The following is a 25,911-nucleotide window of genomic DNA, read 5'->3' on the forward strand; positions in this document are numbered from 1 at the left end:
TCTCGGAATCTCTGCTGTGCTGACTGATGAAGATCTTCTCCTGTACAACGACAGTCGGTAAAGGCTAAGAGGTTGCTGTTTTTTCCTAATGTGTAGATATCAACAGTAAGAGTGAACAATATAAACAGAGAAATACGCACCAAAGGATCAAGATAAATCTTCAGAAACTGACCCTAATGAAAGGGAAATATATTATTTATCTAACAAGATAATTCAAAATAACCATCATAAAGACACTCAATGAGGTCAGAACAATGCATGAACAAAGTGAGAATTTCAACAAAGACTCAGAAAATGTAAAAAAGTACTAAACAGAAATTCTGAGGCATACTCCCAAACTACACACTCCTGTACAGCCTATGGGTCAAGGAAAAAAACAAAAAGAAAATGATTTTGAGACAAATGAAAATGAAATCACAATATAACAAACCTGATGGGATACAGCAAAAGCAGTTCTAAGAGTATAGTTTATAGTGATAAACACCTACATTTAAAAAAAGAAGAAAGAAAGCAAATAAACAAACTAACTTTATACCTGTAGATCTAAAAAAAAAAAAAAAAAAAAAAAAAGAACTAAGCCCAAAGTTTGCAGAAGGAAGGAAATAATAAAGATTAGAGCATAAAGGAAACAGAGAATTAAAAAATAGAAAAAAAACTAAAACTAAGAGCTTTTGGGGGAAAGATTTACAAAATTGACAAGTCTAGAGTAATTAAGAAAAAAAAGCCTTAAATGAACAAAATCAGAAATGAAAGAGGACACATTACAACATACCATTATAACTTATACCATACAAAGGATCATAAGAGACTACTCTGAACAATTACATGCCCACAAATTGGATAAGCTAGAAGAAATGGATAAACTCCAAGAAATATATAACCCACTAAGATTGAATAATAAAGAAATAGGAAATATGAACAAATCTATAACTAATGAGATTGAATCAATAATAAAAAAACTTCCCAACAAAGAAAACCCCAGAACCAGAACCAGATGACCTCACTGGTGAATGCTACCAAAAACATTTAAAGAATTAATGTCAATAACTCTCAAAGTCTTCCAAAAAATTGAGGAGGGAACACTTCCAAATTCATTTTATGAGGCCAGCATTACCCTGATACCTATGCCAAAGACACTACAAAAAAAAAAAAATTACAGGCCAATATCCCTGATGAACATAAATGCAAAAATTCTGAACAAAATACTAGCAAACCAAATTCAAAAGCATATTAAAAGGATCACACCTCATGACCAAGGAGGATTTATTCCCTGGTAATCAAGAATGGTTCAACACACAAAAATCAATTAATGTGATATACCACATTAACAGAATAAAAAAATACATGATCATCTCAACGGATGCAGAAAAAGCACTTGACAAAATTAGACATCCTTTCATGATAAAAACTCTCAAACACTAGAGATAGAAAAAAATTATCTCAACATAATTATAGCTATATATGAAAAGTCCACAGCTAGCATCACACTTCAGAGTGAAAAACAAAAATTTTTTCCTCTAAGTCCAGGAACAAGGCAAGAATGCCCAATCTTGCCATTTCTGTTCCATATAGCACTGGAAGTCCTAGCCAGGGCAATTAGGCAAGAGAAAGAAATAAAAGGCATTTAAATCAGAAAGAAAGAAGTAAAATGATTTCTGGATAATATGATCTTAAAAGTAGAAAACTAAAGACGCCACACACATACACACAAAAACTCGTTAGAACTAATAAATAAATTCAGTAAAATTAGGATACAAAAATCAGCATACAAAAATCAGTTATGTTCTACACACTAACAACAAACTATCCAAACAGGAAATTAAGAAACAATTCCACTTACAGGAACATTAAAAAGAATAAAATACTTATTAAACCAAACTAAGGAGGTGAAAGCCTTGTACACTAAAAAGTATTTTTAAAAAACCAATGAAAGAAATTAAAGACAACTCAAATAAATGGAAAGACATCCCATGTTCATGGATTGTAAGACTTAATATTGTTAAAATATCCATACCATCCAAAGTGGTCTACAGATTCAATGAGATCTCTATGAAAATTCCATTGGCACTTTCTTATAGAAACAGAAAAAAAATCCTAAAATTCATATGGAGCCACAACTAACCCCAAATCGCCAAAGCAATCTTGAAAAAGAGTAAGACTAGAGGCATCATGCTTCCTGATTTCAAAATATATTACAAAGCTACAGTAATTAAAACAGTATAGTATTAGCATAAAGATAATCATTCAATGAATGGAACAGAATAGAGAGCCCAAAATTAAGCCCACACAAATACAGATCTTTGATGAGGGTACCAAAAATATACAATGGGAGGCCAGGCATGGTGGCTCATATCTGTGATCCCAGCAGTTTGGGAGGCTGAGGCACATGGATTGCTTGAGACCAGGAGTCCAAGACCAACCTGGGCAACATGGTGAAACCATTTCTACAAAAAATTAGGCAGGTGTGATGGTACACGCCTGTGGACCAAGAGGCTTAGGTGGGAGGATTACCTGAGCCTGGGGAGTCGAGGCTAGAGTAAGCTGTGATCACGTCACTGCACTCTAGCCTGGGTGACAGAGCAAGACCCTGTCTCAACACACACACACACACACACACACACACACACACCCCACAATGAGGAAAAAGCAATCTCTTCAACAAATGGTGCTAGAAAAACTGAATATTCACATGCAAAAGAATGAAACTGGACCCTTATCTTACACTACACACAAAATCCAACTAAAACTGGATTAAAGATTTAAACGTAAGACCTAAAACTATATAACTCCTAGAAGAAAATATAAGGGAAAAGTTTCATGACTTTGGTCTTGGCAATGATTTTGTGAATATGATACCAAAAGCACAGGAAACGAAAGGCAAAAATAGACAAGTGGAACTACCAAAAAGCTCTGCACAGCAAAGGAAACAGAGTGAAAGGCAATCTATGGAATGGGAAAAACCATTTGTATACCAAATATCTGATAAACAGTTAATTTCTAAAATATATAAAGAATTTCTACAATTCAATAGCGAAAAAACAAAAAACCCAATTCAAAAAATGGGCAAAGGACCTCAATAGACATTTCTTCAAAAAAGACATTCAAAAGTAGGTAACAGGTATTAGAAAAAATGTTCAATATCACTAATCACCAGGGAAATGCAAACCAAAATCACAATGAAATATCACCTTACACCTGTTAGGATATCTATTATTAAAAAAACAAGAGAGATAAGTGTTGGCAAGGATGTGAAGAAACTGGAATTCTTGTACATTGTCAGTGAGAATATAAAATGGTGTGGCCTTTATGAAAAACAGTATGAAGATTACTCAAAAAATGTTTAAAAAGAACTAACATTATGATTTAACAATCCCACTTCTGGATATTTATCCAAGAGTTGAAATCAGGATCTCAAAGGGATTTGCACTCCACATTCATTGCAGCATTATTCACAATAGCCAAGAAGCGGGAACAACCTGAATGTTCCTCAACGAATGAACAGATTAAGAAAATGTGGTATAAACATACATTAAAATATTATGTGGCCTTAAAAAAGGAAATCCTGTCATATGCAACAATATGGATAAATCTTGAGGACATTAAGCTAAGTGAAATAAGCCAGTCACAAATGGACAAATACTACATGATTCCACTTAGACGTGGTATGTATCTAAAGTGGCAAGCTTGTAGAAATAGAGAAAAGAATAGTGTTTCTCAGAGACTGGAAGTAGGAGGAAATGAGGAGTTGCTATTCAATGGATATAAAGTCTCAGTTACGCAAAATGAATAAGATCTAGAGATCTAATATATAACATGTGCCTATAGTTAAGTGTGTATTGTACAATTAAAAAGTTAAGAGAGTAGATCTCATGTTAAATGTACTTACTAAAAAAGAGAAAAAATGTAACAAGGATAGACCAAAATAAAGACATTTTAAAAATAAATACTCAGTTTATCACAAGTCTAACTCATCTGCTTCAAGAAAATTATTGAAGAAAACTAACAACTTATTAAGCAACTGATATGGTTTGGCTGTGTCCCCATCCAAATCTCATCAACAACTGTAATCCAAATTTTAATTCCCATGTGTCGAGGGAGGGACCTGGTAGGAGGTGACTGGATCATGAGAGCAGTTCCCCCATGCTGTTCTCATGATACTGAGTGAGTTCTCATGGGATCTGATGATTTTATAAGGCAGTTTTCCCTGCTCTTACATACTCTCTCTCTCTCCTGCCACCATGTAAGACGTACCTGCTTCCCCTTCCACCATGATGGTAAGTTTCCTGAGGCCTCCCCAGCCATGCAGAACTGTGAGTCAATTAAACCTCTTTCCTTTATAAATTACCCAGTCTTGGGTATTTCTTTACAGCACTGTGAAAATGGACTGATACAGCAACTAATTCAGTCTAACTCACTGCTTCAATAAAATTATTGAACTGAACTAAATAACTTATTAAGCAACTGGAGGTACACAAAGAAAGAATTAGACTCTAGGTAACCTTTCCTTCTTAAAACACAACTAATAATGGCTACCACTGGCCAGAGAAACATAAGAAAATATGTCTCAGTGAAATACTTTGGTCCTAGAACATTTTTTGAGACAGTAAACTATGATAATGGAAAGACTACAGGTTTTAGAACCAGAAATATCTGGGTTCAAAATACTAATTATTTTATTTATTAACAGTCATTTATAGGACACCACATACTAGGCACTGTTTTAAGTGTATTACAAATATTAACACATTATATTAGCTCATTTAATCCTCATAATAACCTCATGAGGTAAATATTGGTAGGACCCTCACTTTACACATTAGATGAAGAAACCAAGATCCACAGTGACTACATAACTTGACAAAGCTCAAACAGCTAGTTAAGTGACAGAGCCATAATTTGAAACCAAGTAGTCTGGAGACAGAGTTTTTGCCCCTAGGTCAATAATTTAGTCTCTAGGAGTCTCAGATTCATCTGTAAAACTAAATTAAAGCAGTGAATTATCAAGTTAAAATGTGATAATTCTTGCAAAGCAGCCAGTCTAGGACTCAGAACATAGTAGACACTATTTCTATCCTTCCTTTCCCCTGGTGAGCAACCAGAGGCCTATGGTAATTGCGAGATGCTATGTTTGGTCCTAAGTGATGATGTCATGAATTTACAAGAAGGTTCTAGTACAATCCAGAGAATATAAATGTATATGAATATGCATTAATGCACATATTGAGAAAGAATTTGCTACTATTAAATTATAAACTCAGTGGGACATATTCATAAAGAATACAGTAGTATAAAAATTGTTCTTATAATTTCACCATTTCCCAATGCCAAAACAATACTAGAGAAATATGTATAAATAGATCTAGACCAAGTAAAAGCCTAACTGTACCGTTACCTGTAGCCAACGTTTTCACTAGAAATGCAAAGATGAAAAGTATCTCTGAATTTTGCTGTCTGTATTCACTAGACGCTCCAACAAAGCTCCTCTTAGCCATCACCCCCTTCCAAAAGTAAATCCTAACACTGAATGAATCTGAATCTTCTTTTAGGAAACCATTAACACCCTATACTTGTCCCAGTCATTGTAGCATCCTCTCCTGTATTCCACATAGACATGTGATAGGTAAAATAATCATCTGAGACAATACTACAAAGGATTGTGGCCGGGGGAGTTGGGCTCCTACAGCTAGCAAAATACACTGAGGCTGTTATAAGATTTAAAGGGACCAAAACAGATATAAAAATGATCATTATTTTAGAGGCAATACTGCAGAAAACCAAAACTGTTTCCAGCAGGCAAATATAAGATGGAAAGCTCCCTCTCAGAAACTAATCTATCTCCACTTTGGGAGGCAGAAACCTTACTGTCTGTGAGAGCTTTGGCAAGTTACTTAACTCCTCCATCCCTCAGGTTTACCCATACCTCACAGGGTTGTTACGAAGATCAAAAGAATGAACACATGTAATACACTCAGGACAGTGCCCAGCACATTAAGAATGTTACTGAAGCCGGGTGTGGTGCCTCACGCCTGTAATCCCAGCACTTTGGGAGGCCGAGGCGGCCGGATCACGAGGTCAGAAAATCGAGACCATCCTGGCTAACACGGTGAAACCCTGTCTCTACTAAAAATACAAAAAATTAGCCGTGCGTGGTGGCAAGCGCCTGTAGTCCCAGCTACTCAGGAGGCTGAGGCAGGAGAATGGCATAAACCCGGGAGGCGGAGCTTGCAGTGAGCCCAGATCGAGCCACTGCACTCCAGCCTGGGCTACACAGCAAGACTCTGTCTCAAAAAAATAAATAAAATAAAATAAAATAAAATGTTATTGATTATTATACACTACCATCATTATTGTCATCATCTACCAGAAACTAGTTCATTTCAGTCTCACATACTTCCATAGGTTCATCATTTTCCAATATTGCTGATGGCAGCACTTCTTAAAGCTCATTTTATTTTGTAACCCACTTATTCTCTAAACAACATTTTTCTAGTCAATAATTTAAAATTGCTCTTTTCCAACTAAATGCAACATAATCTTGAGGTAATTTCAGCTAAGCCATTCGCAGTATTTGCCAATCCCTCACACTAAGAGAAAATTTATCAAAAATACTTCACGTGCTCCAACATAGAAATGAAAGACATATGTTGGTCATTTAATCTTGATTTTTTGCCCAATTTTCTGCATCTTTTGATTGCCAGCATGTCAGTTCACCAATCAATAAATTAAATTTTGATAAATTTTCATGTTACTTTTTTCCCTCTATCTTAGGTAAAGTTTTATCATAAGACTTAACGGCTCAAATCATAGCAATGAAAAATCAGATGAATACACACAGCCTATCTCATTTATCTGGGTGATAAAATTAAGTTCAAAATAATGTATGCATTATGAAAGTTACTTTACAACATACCTATTAAATAAGATGGTCTCCTTACTTACTGATTATTTTCTTTCTTAAAAGAATCATTAAGCAAAGAACCTAAAACAGTAACCCAAATAAAACACAAAGATAGTCTGCTGTGATGAAAGCTCAGAATACTAACCTGAAAAACAAGAACTAAGGGTCTTCCTACTAACTAGGTATAGGTTATTAGATAAATCACTTCACATCTTTGGATTCTGGTTTTCTTATCTGTAAAATGAGAAGGTAGATTAAATTAGCTCCAATTTTCCTTCCTGCTCTAAAAGTCTACGATTCTACAAGGTACTATTTTAAATAAAGTTTAGAATTTGAAATTTTCTCATTTCTGTGATGAAAAGTAGATTTTGCTTATTACCTAATGCCCTCACTAGATGGTGCTATTGGCACAGTTATCTCAGGTTACTTGAGGAAACTAGCAGGCCGTGTTTCCCAAATGGGCCACTTAACAGGCTTTGGGGATTACTCCCAGTGACTGCTTTCCAAGCCACCATAGGATATTTATTATCCCCACTCCCCTCCCATTAAACATCAATAATTCCCCCCACTTCCCCAATAACTGTGACAATCAGAAACAATCATACACAATGTCATCCAAGAAAGCTACCCCATCCCAGTTCAGAACCACCAAAAGAAACTCAGTTTTCCAAACTTAAGAAACTGTTATGAAAAAATTAAAACTGACAGTTTTGTTGCTTGTGAAATTTTTAAAAAGTCATTTCCATAATGACTGTAAAGTGTCAAAAGTTCTTTACAGTGACAAATGAATATTCATATCCCAAAAAATCAAATACTTAACAGGACATCTTTTGTCAGCTGATAACTGAACAGCTTGCTATTCTATGCTTAATTCACATGTTGGTCCTACCAGTCATTACTAATTCTATATTAATCATTCTGATAATTTATATAATGATAAATTAAATGCCTTCCAAATGAAAAATTAAAAGAACGCCTATAAAAATGTAAATATGCACAATAAAATCACTCATAGCCAAGAGCAGAGGAGCAGCAGAGAACCCCAGGGAAAGTAGGCTGCCTACTTTGAAAGAGGCTTCATGAGTAACATCATTTTTGTGAATTTTGCATATTGAAATCTCATAAATCCAATGGGACTGCACATGACCAATAGAACCATCTCTCAGAAATAGTTCCCATTAACCAAGCTCACAAGATTGACATAAAATCAGAATGCAAACTTCTTAATTTACAGAGATAACTACAGCTGCCCAAACCAGCAAGAGCACAAGCATCTATGTCCTTGGGTCAGCATTTTCTCTCCCTTTTAGGCATGTTACACAGGAAGCCAGGCTATAATCAAAAGGTTGCCTAGGAAGGAGAGAATGAGGAAAAGGAGGATTATGTTGACATGATTTGAATGCTACAATGGCAAGAAGTCAAGGGAGCCTGATGCATCAGGGTCCAAAAAAAAGATATAAGCCACAAAGAAGAATCAAGTCCAGGAGGCGGTTCCAAGATGGCCAAATAGGAACAGCTCCAGTCTACAGCTCCCAGGGCAAGCTACGCAGAAGATGGGTGATTTCTGCATTTCCAACTGAGGTACCGGGTTCATCTCACTGGGGCTTGTTGGACAGTGGGTGCAGGACAGTGGGTGCAGCGCACTGAGCATAAGCCGAAGCAGGCGAGGCATCGCCTCACCCAGGAAGCGCAAGGGGTCAGTCAGGGAATTCCCTTTCCTAGCCAAGCGAAACTGTGACAGACTGCATCTGGAAACTCGGATCATTCCCACCCTAACACTGCGTTTTTGCAAGGGTCTTAGCAAAGGGCATACCAGGAGATTATATCCTGCGTCTGGCTCAGAGGGTCCCACACCCACAGAGCCTGGCTCATTGCTAGCACAGCAGTCTGACATCAAACTGCAAGGCAGCAGCCAGGCTGGGGGAGGGGCGCCTGCCACTGCTGAGGCTTGAGTAGGTAAACAAAGCAGCTGGGAAGCTCCAACTGGGTGGAGCCCACCACAGCTCAAGGAGGCCTGCCTGCCTCTGTAGACTCCACCTCTGGGGGCAGGGCATAGCCAAACAAAAGACAGCAGAAACCTCTGCAGACTTAAATGTCTCTGTCTGACAGCTTTTAAGAGAGTAGTGGTTCTCCCAGAACGGAGTTTGAGATCTGAGAACGGACAGACTGCCTCCTGAAGAGGGTCCCTGACCCCCAAGTAGCCTAACTGGGAGGTACCCACCAGTAGGGGCAGACTGACACCTCACACGGGCAGGTACCCCTCTGAGACGAAACTTTCAGAGGAATAATCAGGCAGCGACATTTGCTGTTCAGCAATATTTGCTGTTCTGCAGCCTCTGCTGCTGATACCCAGGCAAACAGGGTCTGGAGTGGACCTCCAACAAACTCCAACAGACCTGCAGCTGAGGGTCCTGACTGTTAGAAGGAAATCTAACAAAGAGAAAGGACATCCACACCAAAACCCCATCTGTATGTCACCATCATCAAAGACCAAAGGTAGATAAAACCGCAAAGATGGGGAAAAAACAGAGCAGAAAAGCTGAAAATTCTAAAAATCAGAGCGCCTCTCCCCCTCCAAAGGAACGCAGCTCCTTGCCAGCAACGGAACAAAGCTGAACGGAGAATGACTTTGACAAGTTGAGAGAAGAAGGCTTCAGACGATCAAACTTCTTCAAACTCAAGGATGAAGTTCAAAACCATCGCAAAGAAGCTAAAAACCTTGAATAAAGATTAGACGAATGGCTAACTAGAAGAACCAATGTAGAGAAGTCCTTAAATGACCTGATGGAGCTGAAAACCATGGCACGAGAACTACGTGACAAATGCACAAGCTTCAGTAGCCGATTCGATCAATGGGAAGAAAGGGTATCAGTGATTGAAGATGAAATGAATGAAATGAAGCGTGAAGAGAAGTTTAGAGAAAAAAGAGTAAAAAGAAACGAACAAAGCCTCCAAGAAATATGGGACTATGTGAAAACACCAAATCTACATCTGATTGGTGTACCTGAAAGTGACAGGGAGAATGGAACCAAGTTGGAAAACACTCTGCAGGATATTATCCTGGAGAACTTCCCCAACCTAGCAAGGCAGGCCAACATTCAAATTCAGGAAACACAGAGAACACCACAAAGATACTCCTCGAAAAGAGCAATTCCAAGACACATAATTGTCAGATTCACCAAAGTTGAAATGAAGGAAAAAATATTAAGGGCAGCCAGAGAGAAAGGTTGCATTACCCACAAAGGGAAGTCCATCAGACTAACAGCAGATCTCTCGGCAGAAACTCTACCAGCCAGAAGAGAGTGGGGGCCAATATTCAACATTCTTAAAGAAAAGAATTTCAACACAGAATTTCATGTCCAGCCAAACTAAGCTTCATAAGTGAAGGAGAAATAAAATCCTTTACAGACAAGCAAATGCTGAGAGATTTTTGTCACCATAAAGCCTGCCCTATAAGAGCTCCTGAAGGAAGCACTAAACATGGAAAGGAACGACTGGTACCAGTCACTGCAAAAACATGCCAAACTGTAAAGACCATTGATGCTAGGAAGAAACTGCATCAACTAACAAGCAAAATAACCAGCTAACATCATAATGACAGGATCAAATTCACACGTAACAATATTAACCTTAAATATAAATGGGCTAAATGCTCCAATTAAAAGACACAGACTGGGAAATTGGATAAAGAGTCAAGACCCATCAGTGTGCTGTATTCAGGAGACCCATCTCACATGCAGAGACACACATAGGCTCAAAATAAAGGGATGGAGGAAGATCTACCAAGCAAATGGAAAACAAAAAAAAGGCAGGGGTTGCAATCCTAGTCTCTGATAAAATAGACTTTAAACCAACAAAGATCAAAAGAGACAAGGAAGGCCATTACATAATGGTAAACGGATCATTTCAACAAGAAGAGCTAACTATCCTAAATATATATGCACCCAATACAGGAACACCCAGATTCCTGAAGCAAATCCTTAGAGACCTACAAAGAGACTTAGACTCCCACACAATAATAATGGGAGACTTTAACACCCCACTGTCAACATTAGAGAGATCAATAAGACAGAAAGTTAATAAGGATATCCAGGAATTGAACTCAGCTCTGCACCAAGCAGACCTAACAGACATCTACGGAACTCTCCACCCCAAATCAACAGAATATACATTATTCTCAGCACCACATCACACTTATTCCAAAATTGACCACATAGTTAGAAGTAAAGCACTCCTCAGAAAATGGAAAAGAACAGAAATTATAACAAACTGTCTCTCAGACCACAGTGCAATCAAAGTAGAACTCAGGATTAAGAAACTCAATCAAAACTGCTCAACTACTTGGAAACTGAACAACCTGCTCCTGAATGACTAATGGGTACATAATGAAATGAAGGCAGAAATAAAGATGTTCTTTGAAACCAATGAGAACAAAGACACAACATACCAGAATCTCTGGGACACATTTAAGGCAGCATGTAGAGGGAAATTTATAGCATTAAATACCCACAAGAGAAAGGAGGAAAGATCTAAAATTGACACCTTAACATCACAATTGAAAGCACTGGAGAAGCAAAGCAAACACATTCAAAAGCTAACAGAAGGCAAGAAATAACTAAGAACAGAGCAGAACTGAAGGAGATAGAGACACAAAAAACCCTTCAAAAAAAATCAATGAATCCAGGAGCTGGTTTTTTGAAAAGATCAACAAAACTGATAGACCACTAGCAAGACTAATAAAGAAGAAAAGAGAGAAGAATCAAATAGATGTAGCAAAAAAATGATAAAGGGGATATCACCACTGATCCCACAGAAATACAAACTGCCATCAGATAATACTATAAACACCTCTATGCAAATAAACTAGAAAATCTAGAAAAAATGGATAAATTCCTGGACACATACACCCTCCCAAGACTAAACCAGGAAGAAGTTGAATCTCTGAATAGACCAATGACAGGCTCTGAAATTGAGGCAACAATTCATAGCTCACCAACCAAAAAAAGTCCAGGACCAGATGGATTCACAGCCAAATTCAACCAGAGGTACAAGGAGGAGCTGGTACCATTCCTTCTGAAACTATTCCAATCAATAGAAAAAAAGGGAATCCTCCCTAACTCATTTTACGAGGCCAACATCATCCTGATACCAAAGCCTGGCAGAGACACAACAAAAAAAGAGAATTTTAGACCAATATCCCTGATGAACATTGATGCAAAAATCCTCAATAAAATACTGGCAAACCAAATCCGGCAGCACATCAAAAAGCTTATCCACCATGATCAAGTGGGCCTCATCCCTGGGATGCAAGGCTGGTTCAACATATGCAAATCAATAAACATAATCCAGCATATAAACAGAACCAAAGACAAAAACCACATGATTATCTCAATAGACACAGAAAAGGCCTTTGACAAAATTCAACAGCCCTTCATGCTAAAAACTCACAATAAATTAGGTATTGATGGGACATATCTCAAAATCATAAGAGCTATTTATGACAAACTCACAGATAAAATCATACTGAATGGGCAAAAACTGGAAGCATTCTCTTTGAAAACTGGCACAAGACAGGGATGCCCTCTCTCACCACTCCTATTCAACATAGTGTTGCAAGTTCTGGCCAGGGCAATCAGGCAGGAGAAAGAAATAAAGGGTATTCAATTAGGAAAAGAGGATGTCAAATTGTCCCTGTTTGCAGATGACATGACTGTATATCTAGAAAACCCCATTGTCTCAAACCAAAATCTCCTTAAGCTGATAAGCAACTTCAGCAAAGTCTCAGGATATAAAATCAATGTGCAAAAATCACAAGCATTCTTATACACCAATAACAGACAAACAGAGGGCCAAATCATGAGTGAACTCCCATTCACAATTGCTTCAAAGAGAATAAAATACCTGGGAATTCAACTTACAAGGGATGTGAAGGACCTCTTCAAGGAGAATTACAAACCACTGCTCAATGAAATAAAAGAGGACACAAACAAATGGAAGAACATACCATGCTCATGGATAGGAAGAATCAATGTCGTGAAAAGGGCCATACTGCCCAAGGTACTTTATAGATTCAGTGCCATCGCTATCAAGCTACCAATGACTTTCTTCACTGAATTGGAAAAAACTACTTTAAAGTTCATATGGAACCAAAAGACAGCCCGCATTGCCAAGACAGTCCTAAGCCAAAAGAACAAAGCTGGAGGCATCATGCTACCTGACTTAAAACTATATTACAAGGCTACAGTAACCAAAACAGCATGGTACTGGTACCAAAACAGAGATATAGACCAATGGAACAGAACAGAGCTCTCAGAAATAATACCACACATCTACAACCATCTGATCTTTGACAAACCTGACAAAAACAAGAAATGGGGAAAGGATTCCCTATTTAATAAATGGTGCTGGGAACACTGGCTAGCCATAAGTAGAAAGCTGAAACTGGATCCCTTCCTTACACCTTATACAAAAATTAATTCAAGAGGGATTAAATACTTAAATGTTAGACCTAAAGCCATAAAAATCCTAGAAGAAAACCTAGGCAATACCATTCAGGACATAGGCATGGGTAAGGACTTCATGTCTAAAACACCAAAAGCAATGGCAACAAAAGCCAAAATTGACAAATGGGATCTAATTAAACTCAAGAGCTTCTGCACAGCAAAATAAACTATCATCAGAGTGAACAGGCAACCTACAGAATGGGAGAAAATGTTTTGCAATCTACTCATCTGACAAAGGGCTAATATCCAGAATCTACAAAGAACTTAAACAAATTTACATGAAAAAAACAAACAACCCCATCAAAAAGTGGGCAAAGGATATGAACAGACACTTCTCAAAAGAAGACATTTACGCAGCCAAGAGACACATGAAAAAATGCTCATCATCACTGGCCATCAGAGAAATGCAAATCAAAACCACAATGAGATACCATCTCACACCAGTTAGAATGGCAATCATTAAAAAGTCAGGAAACAACAGGTGCTGCAGAGGATGTGGAGAAATAGGAACACTTTTACACTGTTGGTGGGACTGTAAACTAGTTCAATCATTGTGGAAAACACTGTGGCAATTCCTCAAGGATCTAGAACTAGAAATACCATTTGACCCAGCCATCCCATTACTGGGTATATACCCAAAGGATTATAAATCATGCTGCTATAAACAGGATTATAAACACAAGCACACTTATGTTTACAGTGGCACTATTCACAACAGTAAATACTTGGAACCAACCCAAATGTCCATCAATGGTAGACTAGATTAAGAAAATGTGGCACATACACACCATGGAATACTACGCAGCCATAAAAAAGGATGAGTTAACGTACTTTGTAGGGACATGGATAAAGCTGGAAACCATCATTGTCAGCAAACTATCGCAAGGACAAAAAACCAAACACCGCATGTTCTCACTTACAGATGGGAATTAAATAGTGAGAACACTTGGACACAGGAAGGGGAACATCACAAAACGGGGCCTGTCGTGGGGCTGGGGAAGGGGGGAGGGATAGCATTAGGAGATATACCTAATGTAAATGATGAGTTTTGGGTGCAGCACACCAACATGGCACATGTATACATATGTAACAAACCTGCACGTTGTGCACATGTACCCTAGAACTTAAAGTATAACAGTATTAAAAAAAAAAAAAAAAGAATCAAGTCCAGGATACCCAAAATAACCCTTTGATGGAAATACTATTATTATTCTCACTATTCAGACTATAAAACAGATTTGAATAGGTTAAGTGATTTGCTACAGTCATGTGGAGGAGACAAGAGCTCAAACACACATCTGGACTACTGAACCCAAAGTCCTGACCCCTATGCTACACAAGGTGTAAAATCCTTAAAATTACTAATAAAGAAGTTTCTGCCTACCCTTCAGTTTTATCTGTTGCCATTGGTGCTCCTGAACTCTGCTGACATGTTAACGATAATAAATTTTCAATTCCTGGAATAAGCCATTGTTTCTCTTGCCTTTGAAGACACCATGCCAAACATTACACCTATCAATATCATCAGGATAATTACTATTTATCTTTTGGATCTCCATTTTAACTATTTCTTTCTCAGTCTAATCCCAAGACTAAGTTTTCCTGATCCCTCAAGTTACATCTCTGCTATATTCTCCCACAGAATGAATGTTTCCTGTATCTCCAATTCATAATACTTCAAACTTTGTTAAAATTATTAAATTACTGTCTCTTGAATTCTAATGTCCATGAAGATATTATATGTCCCCATAATCTGGAAATTAATTACATTCAATTAATAAATGAAAATCATCATAATGGATCAGAGAAGAGCTAGCACCTAGGTCTGTAAGATTAAACTGTCTTTTGATTGTATTAACGTTAAATGTCAATCCGAAGTGGGGGACTGGTCAGGTGAGAAAGGGAAGTCTGGAGGAAAATTCTGGTCAATGTCTTCTTAAAGTCTTATCTGAAGAAAGTGAGTATCAGGACAGGCACAGTGGCTCATGCCTGTAATCCCAGCACTTCGGGAGGCCAAGGAGGGTGGATAATCTGAGGTCAGGAGTTCGAGACCAGCCTGACCAACATGGAGAAACCCCATCTCAACTAAAAGTACAAAATTTGCCAGGCGTATGCCTGTAATCCCAGCTACTCAGGAGGCTGACACAGCCACAGAATGAAAGAAAATATTTGCAACACCCCTGTCTGACAAAGAACTTGCACCTAGCACGTATATGAAAAACTCTTACAACTCAAGAATAAGAACACAAACTTCTTTGCCCAATTTGAAAATGGGAAATATATCTGAGAAGATAATTCACAAAGGAATATAAATGAAGCGCCAACAGACACATAAAAATGTTCCACATTACACAAATAATTATAAATAAGAAATGCAAATATATATATTTATTGGGAAAAGGGAGACCAGAAGAAAAAACACGTGTAGGGAGAAAGTAAGAATTTAATATTGAACATACTGGGTTTGAGACAATGTATTTGTGAAATAAAGAGGAGATAGCAGACAGTCATTTTAAGATAAATGATTTATCCACATCCTCTCTAGCACCTGTTGTTTCCTGACCTTTTTTTTTTTTTTGAGACAGAGTCTCACTCAGTCGTCCAGGCTGGAGTGCAGTGGCACGATCTCGGCTCACTGCAAGCTCTGCCTCCCGGGTTCACATCATTCTCCTGCCTCAGCCTCCCGAGTAGCTGGGACTACAGGCGCCTGCCACTACACCCGGCTAATTTTTTTTTTGTATTTTTAGTAGAGACGGGGTTTCACCGTGTTGGCCAGGATGGTCTCGATCTCCTGACCTCGTGATCCGCCCGTCTTGGCCTCCCAAAGTGCTGGAATTACAGGCGTGAGCCACCGCGCCCAGCCTGTTTCCTGACTTTTTAATTATCGCCATTCTAACTGGTGTGAGATGGTATCTCATTGTGGTTTTGATTTGCATTTCTCTGATGGCCAGTGGTGATGAGCATTTTTTCATGTGTCTGTTGGCTGTATGAATGTCTTCTTTTGAGAAGAGTCTCTTCATATCCTTTGCCCACTTTTTGATGGGGTTGTTTCATTTTTTTCTTGTAAATTTGTTTAAGTTCTTTGTAGATTCTGGATATTAGCCCTTTATCGGATGGGTAGATTATAAAAATTTTCTCCCATTCTGTAGGTTGCCTCTTTTATTTCACTGAGCAGTGGTTTGTAGTTCTCCTTGAAGAGGTACTTCGCATCCCTTGTAAGCTGGATTCCTAGGTATTTTATTCTCTTTGTAGCAATTGTGAATGGGAGTTCACTCATGATTTGGCCCTATTTGTCTGTTATTGGTGTATAGGAACGCTTTTACACTTTTGGTGGGACTGTAAACTAGTTCAACCATGTGGAAGACAGTGTGGCAATTCCTCAAGGATCTAGAACTAGAAATACCATTTGACCCAGCCATCCCATTACTGGGTAAGGATTATATATCTTGCTGCTATAAACAGGATTATAAACACATGCACACTTATGTTTATAGTGGCACTATTCACAATAGCAAAGACTTGGAACCAACCCAAATGTCCATCAATGATAGACTGGATTAAGAAAATGTGGCACATATACACATGGAATACTATGTAGCCATAAAAAAGGATGAGTTAATGTCCTTTGTAGGGACATGGATGAAGCTGGAAACTATCATTCTCAGCAAACTATCACAAGGACAGAAAACCAAACACCACATGTTCTCACTCATAGGTGGGAAATGAACAATGAGAACACATGGACACAGGAAGGGGAACGTCACACACCGGGGCCTGCTGTGGGGTGCCGGGGGGGAGGGATAGCATTAGGAGATATACCTAATGTAAATGATGAGTTAATGGGTGCAGTGCACCAACATGGCACATGTACACATATGTAACAAACATGCACATTGTGTACATGTACCCTAGAACTTAAAGTATAATAATTTTAAAAATAAGAAAATTTTTTTAAAAAGACGAATGATTAAAAGACAGAAGCTCTAAGAATTTTAATTGTATTAAGTGTATGAGATAGGTCCAAGTACTGTTCCTATCCTACAGATGACAAAAGTTGAGGCACAAAAACAATAAATAACTTGATCATAATCACACAGCTAGTACTCTCTCTGGCAAAGCAGATTCTCAAACTTAGGCAGTATAGTTCCAGAGTTAATGCATTATATCTACACTTATCGCTCGCTTCTTCGGCAACTGGTTGATTACCCCACACTACAGAGATCCCAGATTTAGTATTTGACATCCAAGAAAGAAAGGTTGAGGTATAAGGGTCATAACAGAGAATTTTTAAAAGTCTCCACAATTAATGGGAAAACCCTACTCCCTTTTCCACTGCCAATCCTCAAACAATGACAAGCTAGTTTTTTTGCTTGTTTTTTATTTTTTATTTTTGTGGGCACTTGCTAGGTTATATATTTATGGGTTACATGAGATATTCTGATACAGGCATGAAATGTATAGTAATCACATCAGGGTAAATGGGGTATATCCAACAGCCAGTTTTTACAGGATTCATCTGCAGACACTTGAATGACCACAGAGAAAAGGCCGATATATATTCTATGGGAAGGTTCCCCAAAGAAAGAGCTAGATCGCTATCCTATCATCTTACAGTAGAGCTCATCATCCCAGCCTATGCAAACTCAGCTCAGGCTCTGAATGAGTGAAGAGATCTGCTATGCTCTAAGTGACCACTTAGCACAGAGAATCCCTCTGATGGAAAAAAAACATATCATTCAAAGCCAAGAGAACTGTTTATATGAAATACCCAGCATTCAATCAAAAATAAGCAACCATGCCAAGAAACAAGACCAAAGGCAAAAACAGACAACAGAAATGGACCCAAAGATAATACAGATATTAGAGTTAACATGAATTTTTTTAAAAAAATGATTAACATATTCAAGAAAATATAAACAAAGAAACATATGACAAAATGGATAATTTCACCAGAGAATTGAAATGTATAAAAGAGAATTAAAGGGATATTCTAGAATGAAAAGACAAAGTAACTGAAATTTAAAACTCAATACGAGTTTAATGTAGAACGAATACAGCTAAAAACAAGATTAATGAACTTCAAGATAGGTAGTAGAAAACATACATTCTGATACATGGACAGACAGAGGTTAAGTGATTAGCCTATTGCATGTTCTCACTCATAAGTGGGAGCTAAACATTGACTACACATGGACACAAGATGGGAACAACAGATACTGGGGACTACTAGAGGGAGGAGGGTAGGAAGGGAGCAAGGGTTGAAAAACCACCTTTTGGGTACTATGCTCACTACCTCAGGGACAGGATCATTTGTACACCAAACCTTAGCAACGTGCAATTTACCCATGTAACAGACCTGCACGTGCAATGTACCCTGGAACTTAAAAGTTGAAAAAAATAAAAAAAGAGCAAGTCACAGAATGAAAGAAAATATTTGCAAGACACATATCTGACAAAGAACTTGGACCTGGCATGTATATGAAAAACTCCTACAACTCAAGAGTAAGAACATAAACTTCTTTGTCCAATTTGAAAATGGGAAAAAAATATCTGAGAAGATAATTCACAAAGGAATATAAATGAAGCACCAATAGGCATATAAAAATGTTCCACATTATATAAATAATTATAAATAAGAAATGCAAATTAAACAAATAGACTAACTTTTCCCCAAAAAGGGCAAAGATAAAACCAACAGCAATGTTCTGTTTACAAGAGCTACACACGTAAGAACACAGGAAGTTTGAAAATAAGAGAATATTAAAGATTTACCATGCAAGCACTAACTGAAAGCAAGCTGAAATAACAATACTAAAAGGAAAAAGTGAACATCAGGCAAGAAGTATTACTAAAGACAGAGTGATTTTATTGTGAGAAAAGGATCAATCCACTAGGAAAATCTAACAATCTAACAAGTATGTATACCAAAGATATTTTAAGATGTACAAGGCAAAAATTAATAGCACTGAAAGGAAGAAAAGAAAAATCTACAATCATAATGAAATATTACCAAACGTCTCCTGATAACTACAAAAAAAAAAGGAAAAAAAAATCAGCAAGAATATAGAAGATCTGAAACAACAAAATGAACAAACTTGGCAAAACTGACATTCACAGAACACTGCACCCACAACGGCAGGATCCACTTTTAAGTGCACATCATTTTAACAAAATTGATCACACCCTGAGCCACAAGGCAAGACCCAACAATTTTCAAAGGATTCCAATCATTCAGTGTATTATTCAATCAGAGTGTAACTAAGCTAGAAGTTGAACACAAAAGGTAACGTTAAAATCATCAAATGTTCAAAAACTAAGCAATATACTTCTAATTAACCCATGAGTCAAAGAAGAAACCACAGTGAAAACAAGAATACATTTTAAACTGAAGAAAAAATAACATATCAACCTTTGCAACATAACAAGTAAAGATGCTCTCAGAGGAAAATGTATGGCCTTAAATGTACGTAATAGGGCAAAAAAAGAGTTTAAAATAAATGATGGTAGTATTCATCTTAAGTTAGGGAAAGAATCGCATATGAAACCCAAAAAATGAATGCAGAATAAAATAATGAACACACAAGAAAAAACATGGTAACCAACATAACAGAAAACAAATATAATAGAGAAAATAAGCAAACCCAAAAGATGGTTTTGAAAAGATTGATGAAAGTGATAAAATCTGGCAAAAAAAGACAAGACACAGATTACCAATATTAACAAAGGGGACATTTAAAAGATGCCTGTAAAATACAAGTATCCTTCAGACATTAAAATACAATAAGAGTATATTAAAACAACTTTATGCCAATCATTTTGAAAATTTAAACAAAAATTCCTAGAAAAACTACAAAAACTGAAACAACAGAAAAATCTGAATAGTTCTATATCTATTAAAGAGACCAAATCCATAATTCAAGACAAACTTATAAATAAATCTTTAGGCCTATATGGCTTTACCCAGGAATTCTCCAAACATTTAAAAACTAAATATAGCTAATCTTACAAAAACTCTTCTGGAGAAGAGAAAATGAAGAACACTTCCCTGACCAATTTTATGAGGCCAGCATAACTTTGATTCTAAAACCTGATAGGACATTACAAGAAAAGAAAATTCTAGGCGACTATCTCCTTTGAACATAGAGATAAACATTCTAAACTAAGCATTAAACTAATTCTAGCAATATATTATGGGATAATTGACAAAATGGATTTCCCCAAAATAGCAGCTTAACTTTTTAAAAAATTAATGTAATTTTCCACATTAACAGATTAAAGGAGAAAAATCATATAATCATCTCAATACAGGCAGAAAATGCAAGGGGAGGAAGAGTATCAGGAAGAATAGCTAATGGATCCTGGGCTTAACACCTATGTGATGAGTTGATCTGTGCAGCAAACCACTGTGATACATGTTTATCAATGCTACAAACCTGCACATCTGCACAGGTACCCCGGAACTTAAAAGTTGAAGAAAAAATGCAGAAAATGCATTTGATAAAATTTAATATACATACATAATTTTTTTAAATCTTAGGATATTAGAAATGGAAGAGAAACTCTTTCATTTGATAAAAAGCTTACTACAAATATCATAATGGTGAAATACTGAATGCTTTCTTGCCCCTAAGATCAGGAAGATACAAAGTTGCCCATCACCAACTTTGTACTAAAGTTTTTGGCTATTGCAATAAAGCAAAAATTAAAAAGTACATTTGACCCTTGAACACCACGGAGGTTAAGGGCACTGACCCCTCTGTGCAGTCAAAAATCCACATATAACATTTGACTCCCCCAAAACCTAACTACTAATAGCCTACTGTTGACCTTGCCAGTAACACAGTAAATTAACATGTTTTGTATGTTGTATTATACACTGTATTCTTACAATAAAGCTACAGAAAGGAAAATGTTATTAAGAAAACCATAAAGAAGAGAAAATATGTTTACTATTCATTAAGTGGAAGTGGATCATCATAAATGTCTCCATCCTTGTCTTCACACTGAATAGACTGAGAAGGAAGAGGAGAGTTGGTCTTGCAGTTCCAGGGGTGGCAGCGGCAGAACGGGAGACAGGAGAGGTAGGCACAATCCGTGTAACTTAATGGAAATACTTTGTAATTTCCGTCATAAAATAAGTCAAAAGTAGTCTTGAATAATCAGAATCCTTCTGCTAGATTGTCTAATGTCAATTTGTTTTCTGGCACTACTATGTCTTTTCTACCTGGCACCATTTTGGAAGCACTCATTTCCATCAAGTCATCCTCTGTTAATTCCTCTGACAAGGTGTTTCTTTTAGCTCTTGAATTTCTCTAAGATCCATATCTTGAAACCCTTCACTCCCCACCTTTTTTGCCATATCCACTATCTTTTCATCATTTTCTTGACTGACTCTGTGGTCACGCACAACATCTGGACAGTCTGCTTCATCAACAATTTACTATTTCAGGCTTGATGGCTTTTTCTATAACAATGATGGAATCTTCAGTGGTGTAATCCTTACAGACTTTCATGATGTTCTGTGGGGGTTCTCTTCCATAGCAGTAACAACCTTTCCCTAAAGTACCCTGCTGTAATGAGGCTTAAAGGTCCTTATGGCCCTCTGATCTGAGACTCAACCAGAAATGCTGTGTTTGGGGGCAAGTAGACCACTTGGATGCCTTCAGTGTTGAACTCATGGGGTTCTAGGTGGCCAGAGGAATTGAGAATGTAAAAAGAACTGGCAGTCCTTACTGGCAAGATACTTCTTAACTTTAGGAACAAAGCATGGATGGAACCAATCCAGAAAAAGCGTTCTCATTGTGTAGCAGGCCTTTTTGCTATACAACCAAAAGACTGGCAGTTGGTATTTTTTCCTTAGAGGCTCAGGGGTTACCAGCTTTATAGATAAGGAAAGTACTTAGAAATCCAACTCCATTTCCGCAGAATAGTAGAGTTAGCATATTCCTTCTGCCTTAAATCTTGATGCTCACTTCTCTTCCTTACTAATAAATGTCCTTTACGGCATTATCTTTTTTCCAAAATAGCACAGTTTTACCTGCATTAAAAACCGGTCCCGGCAGTTGTTCTTTCTCCTCAATGATTTTCTTAAAGCATCTGGGAACGCATCTGCTGCCTCTTGGTCAGCAGAAGCTGCTTCTCCTGTTATCTTGACATTTTTAAGCCAAATCTCTAAAACTATCAAACCATCCTTTGCTGGCATTAAATTCTCCAGCTTTAGATCTTCCATCTTCCTTTTAAGTTGTAATACAATGACTTTGTGCTTTTTCTTGAATCATATTACAGTCTATAGATATGCCTTTCTTATGGCAATCCTGCACTCACATAAAGGGTGCATCTTCTATACAAGATGAAAGTCTTTTGCAAAAAGTGCAAGGTTTTCATGCTTGCTGGTATAGTTGCACCTACGGCTTCACAAATTTTCTTTTCCTTTTTTCAATGGTCCTTATTCTGGATTCATTTATTTTGAAATGGCAGGCAACCACAGCTACAGACCTCAATCTACAGTATATATCAAGCAACTCAACTTTTTCTTGTAATATCATGAGTTTACTTCTTGGGAACATTTCCAGTATCACTAGCAGCAACTCATACGGGTTTCATGGTATTATTCAAGGTGTTTATAGTATTGTACGAAACACAATGAAAAATATGCAAGAACTGCAAGAGACCATTTATTAAGATACTCAATTTACTGGAAAGAAAGCTGCTCACATGGAGATGATTAGTGTCGAATGGTGTTTTAAGCAGATATTCACAACATTTGAGATCACTGCAATAGCAACAGGAAGTAAATACAAAACTATAAGAGTAGTACAATAGGTATCACAGTTAATTCTGTGCAGTTATGATTTAATACTGCATCTTTACATTTGTTTACATTTCTCTCAACTGCAAATGGCACCATGTATGGTCTGTGTAGGCACACGTTTTGATAAATTTTCATAAAAGATTTGTATTTTATGGTAGCAAATTATAACACAGACTAATATCTACATGTATTTTATGCATTTGTGACATATCTTTTTCTTAATTTTTTTCAGTATTTCTAGGCTACGTGGTTCATCTGAGTTTTTCCAAACTGTTGCACATTTCCAAAAAACTTTCCAATACATCTATTGAAAAAAATCCTGCGTATAAGTGGATCTACACAGCTCAAAAACATGCTGTTCAAGAGTCAACTGTATACAGATTGGAAGGGAAGAAATAAAGGTTGTTGGGTACAAGGCCAATTATAAAAATCAATTGGATTTTTATATACAAGCAATTTACTTTAAAAATGACACTATTTATCATGACATCAAACACTTAGCAATAAATCTAACAAAAGATGTGTAATTCCTACATTCAAAAAAATTTCAAAACACCAAGAAAAATTAAACATCGAAACAAATGGGAAAATATATTCATAGACGTGAAGAATCAATACTATAGACACTAGTCAAGTGTCCCCAAATTAATGTAGAAATGCAATGTAATTCCAGTCAAAACCCCATGTGTTTTTCTATGTATGTATAGTTTAATAAGCTGTTTCTAAAATGTATATAGAAATGCAAAGGTCCAAGGATAGTCAAATCAATTCTGCAGAAAAACAGTGGAGGACAGAAGCTTCAGGTATCAACACTTACTACAAAGTTACAGTGATAATATGATATTGGCTGAAACATAAACAGGCCAATGGAACAGAATAGTGTGTCTAGAAAGAGACCTCATATATACACCCACCTTTATGACAAAGAGACACAGAAGTCTGGTGAAAAAAAGATGACTTTTTTCAATAAACAGTGCCGAGTCTATTAGTTATCCATATGGGAAAAAAAAAAAAGATGTTGCCCTCCTCCGCATAATATATATTTTAAAAATAGTAAAGTTCCTTAGAAATAAAGCAGGAATAACTTACTGAGATAAACAAAGATTTCCTAACCAGAACACAGAACACACTTAACATATAGGGAAAATTTGACAGACTGTAGTACATTAAAATTAGGAAATTCTTGATACAGCCAATCTGTAGCCCCCTTATTTGGGAACTTATTAGTGTATGCAGTCTGATAATTCACTTAACCATATTTATTTAACATTCAAAGAACTGATTTTGCTTTTGTGAAGGAGTAATACCTTGATTTACAAAATTAAATCCATAAAACTTATGAGGTTCAAATAAAATGATTATAGTTTTAACAACTACCAGAAACGTAACAAAGGATCAAATACAATTTGAATTTAATATGTGAAGTGGCATTGTTTTCACTCATTTTCTAAAATGCAGTTTTACTTCTAATCTTAAATGCTACTAATAACACTCAGTTATCACAGGTGATTGAAAATAGCTGCCAGGTGCCCTGTTAAGTAGACAGGAACAAAGTCAACTTAAATAAAAGTAAAGGCCCAGAGCTGCTCTCTATGGCTAGCAAAAAATAAAAAATAAAAAGCCATCTGCTACAACAAAAATAATCTAAATGTCTGTTTGTCTACTGTTTATTTAAATGGTGGAAAATCAGTTTGCTTAGCCAAGATCATAGCTACAACAGGATTAACCTGTCTTCAAGTGGGGGAAACAACTACCTATCATCCTGTTTACTCAAAAAGCCTCCTTACATCAGAGAGGAAAGGGGTAAAATATTGGAGTACTGGAGTAAAATAAAGATAGCATTAGCTTTCCAGAGGCAACAAATGTTAAAAGGCCAGAGGGGATGACACATTACATACTCAAATGTTTTAAAATTTCAATTTATATGTCTATAATAAAAAAATTTACACATGCAAAAAATTATTTCTAATCAAGAACTGACTTTCTTTTAATAGAACCTGATAATTACTATAATCTTATGGATTCTGTCTAAGGCAAAATACAGCTTTAAATATAGAAGGGAATTGAGTATCTTCAGTTATACATTCTTTCAAGGTCCATAATCTTCAAATTTCTAGATTAACAGAAATTGCGTAAAGCGCTAATACAGTCCAACTCTCATTCTCTGCTTATGCCAAGCCTCATTAAAATAACACACATTTATCTTTCACTTTGGGAAGGGCATTATGTATTCTCAACTACTAAACACTTTACCTTTGCAGCAAGCAGTAGTCCAATTTTGTCAGCTTCAGCCTCCAATTTTCTGCTGTATGGTCTATTAAACATATACTAAGAAGAAACAGGACAGAAAAGCTCCATTAAGACAATTTTTTCATGACAAAAGGAGTAACAAAGAGAAGTTTTTTTTTTTTTATTTTAAAGTTTCATGGAGTATCTAGGATAAAATTCCTATACTGTCTACTAACATTAAAATAACTCCATAATATAAAATATAAACACAGCCTTTATTTCCCTGATTAGAAATTAATACTTTAAAAACATGGTAAGAATAGAAGTCATGCCTATAAATTTCTTGACAGTCTGTAGTATGAGGAATTTACTTCTATTTTTCCAATTATAGTCTCCACCTACTGAGTACAGGATTCACTAAGAAAGCTTATTGATGAAGGCTTTTAATATGGCCAAGGAACATTATGACC

At 36.7% G+C, this 25,911-nt stretch overlaps 1 protein-coding gene across 5 annotated transcripts in view; it reads right to left on the bottom strand.

Moving 5' to 3' along the window:
- OMA1 (OMA1 zinc metallopeptidase) overlaps positions 1-25,911 on the bottom strand; it is a 67,389-nt gene that overhangs the window by 21,771 nt on the left and 19,707 nt on the right. For all 5 annotated transcript variants that reach the window (XM_050803953.1, XM_050803973.1, XM_050803983.1 and 2 more), the window contains one exon: positions 25,466-25,540. In XM_050803953.1, the coding sequence (XP_050659910.1) occupies positions 25,466-25,540 (75 nt within the window). The remainder of the gene's footprint in view (positions 1-25,465; positions 25,541-25,911) is intronic.

Source organism: Macaca thibetana, chromosome 1, assembly GCF_024542745.1.
Source record: "Macaca thibetana thibetana isolate TM-01 chromosome 1, ASM2454274v1, whole genome shotgun sequence".
In the NCBI taxonomy this organism is placed as follows: domain Eukaryota; kingdom Metazoa; phylum Chordata; class Mammalia; order Primates; family Cercopithecidae; genus Macaca; species Macaca thibetana.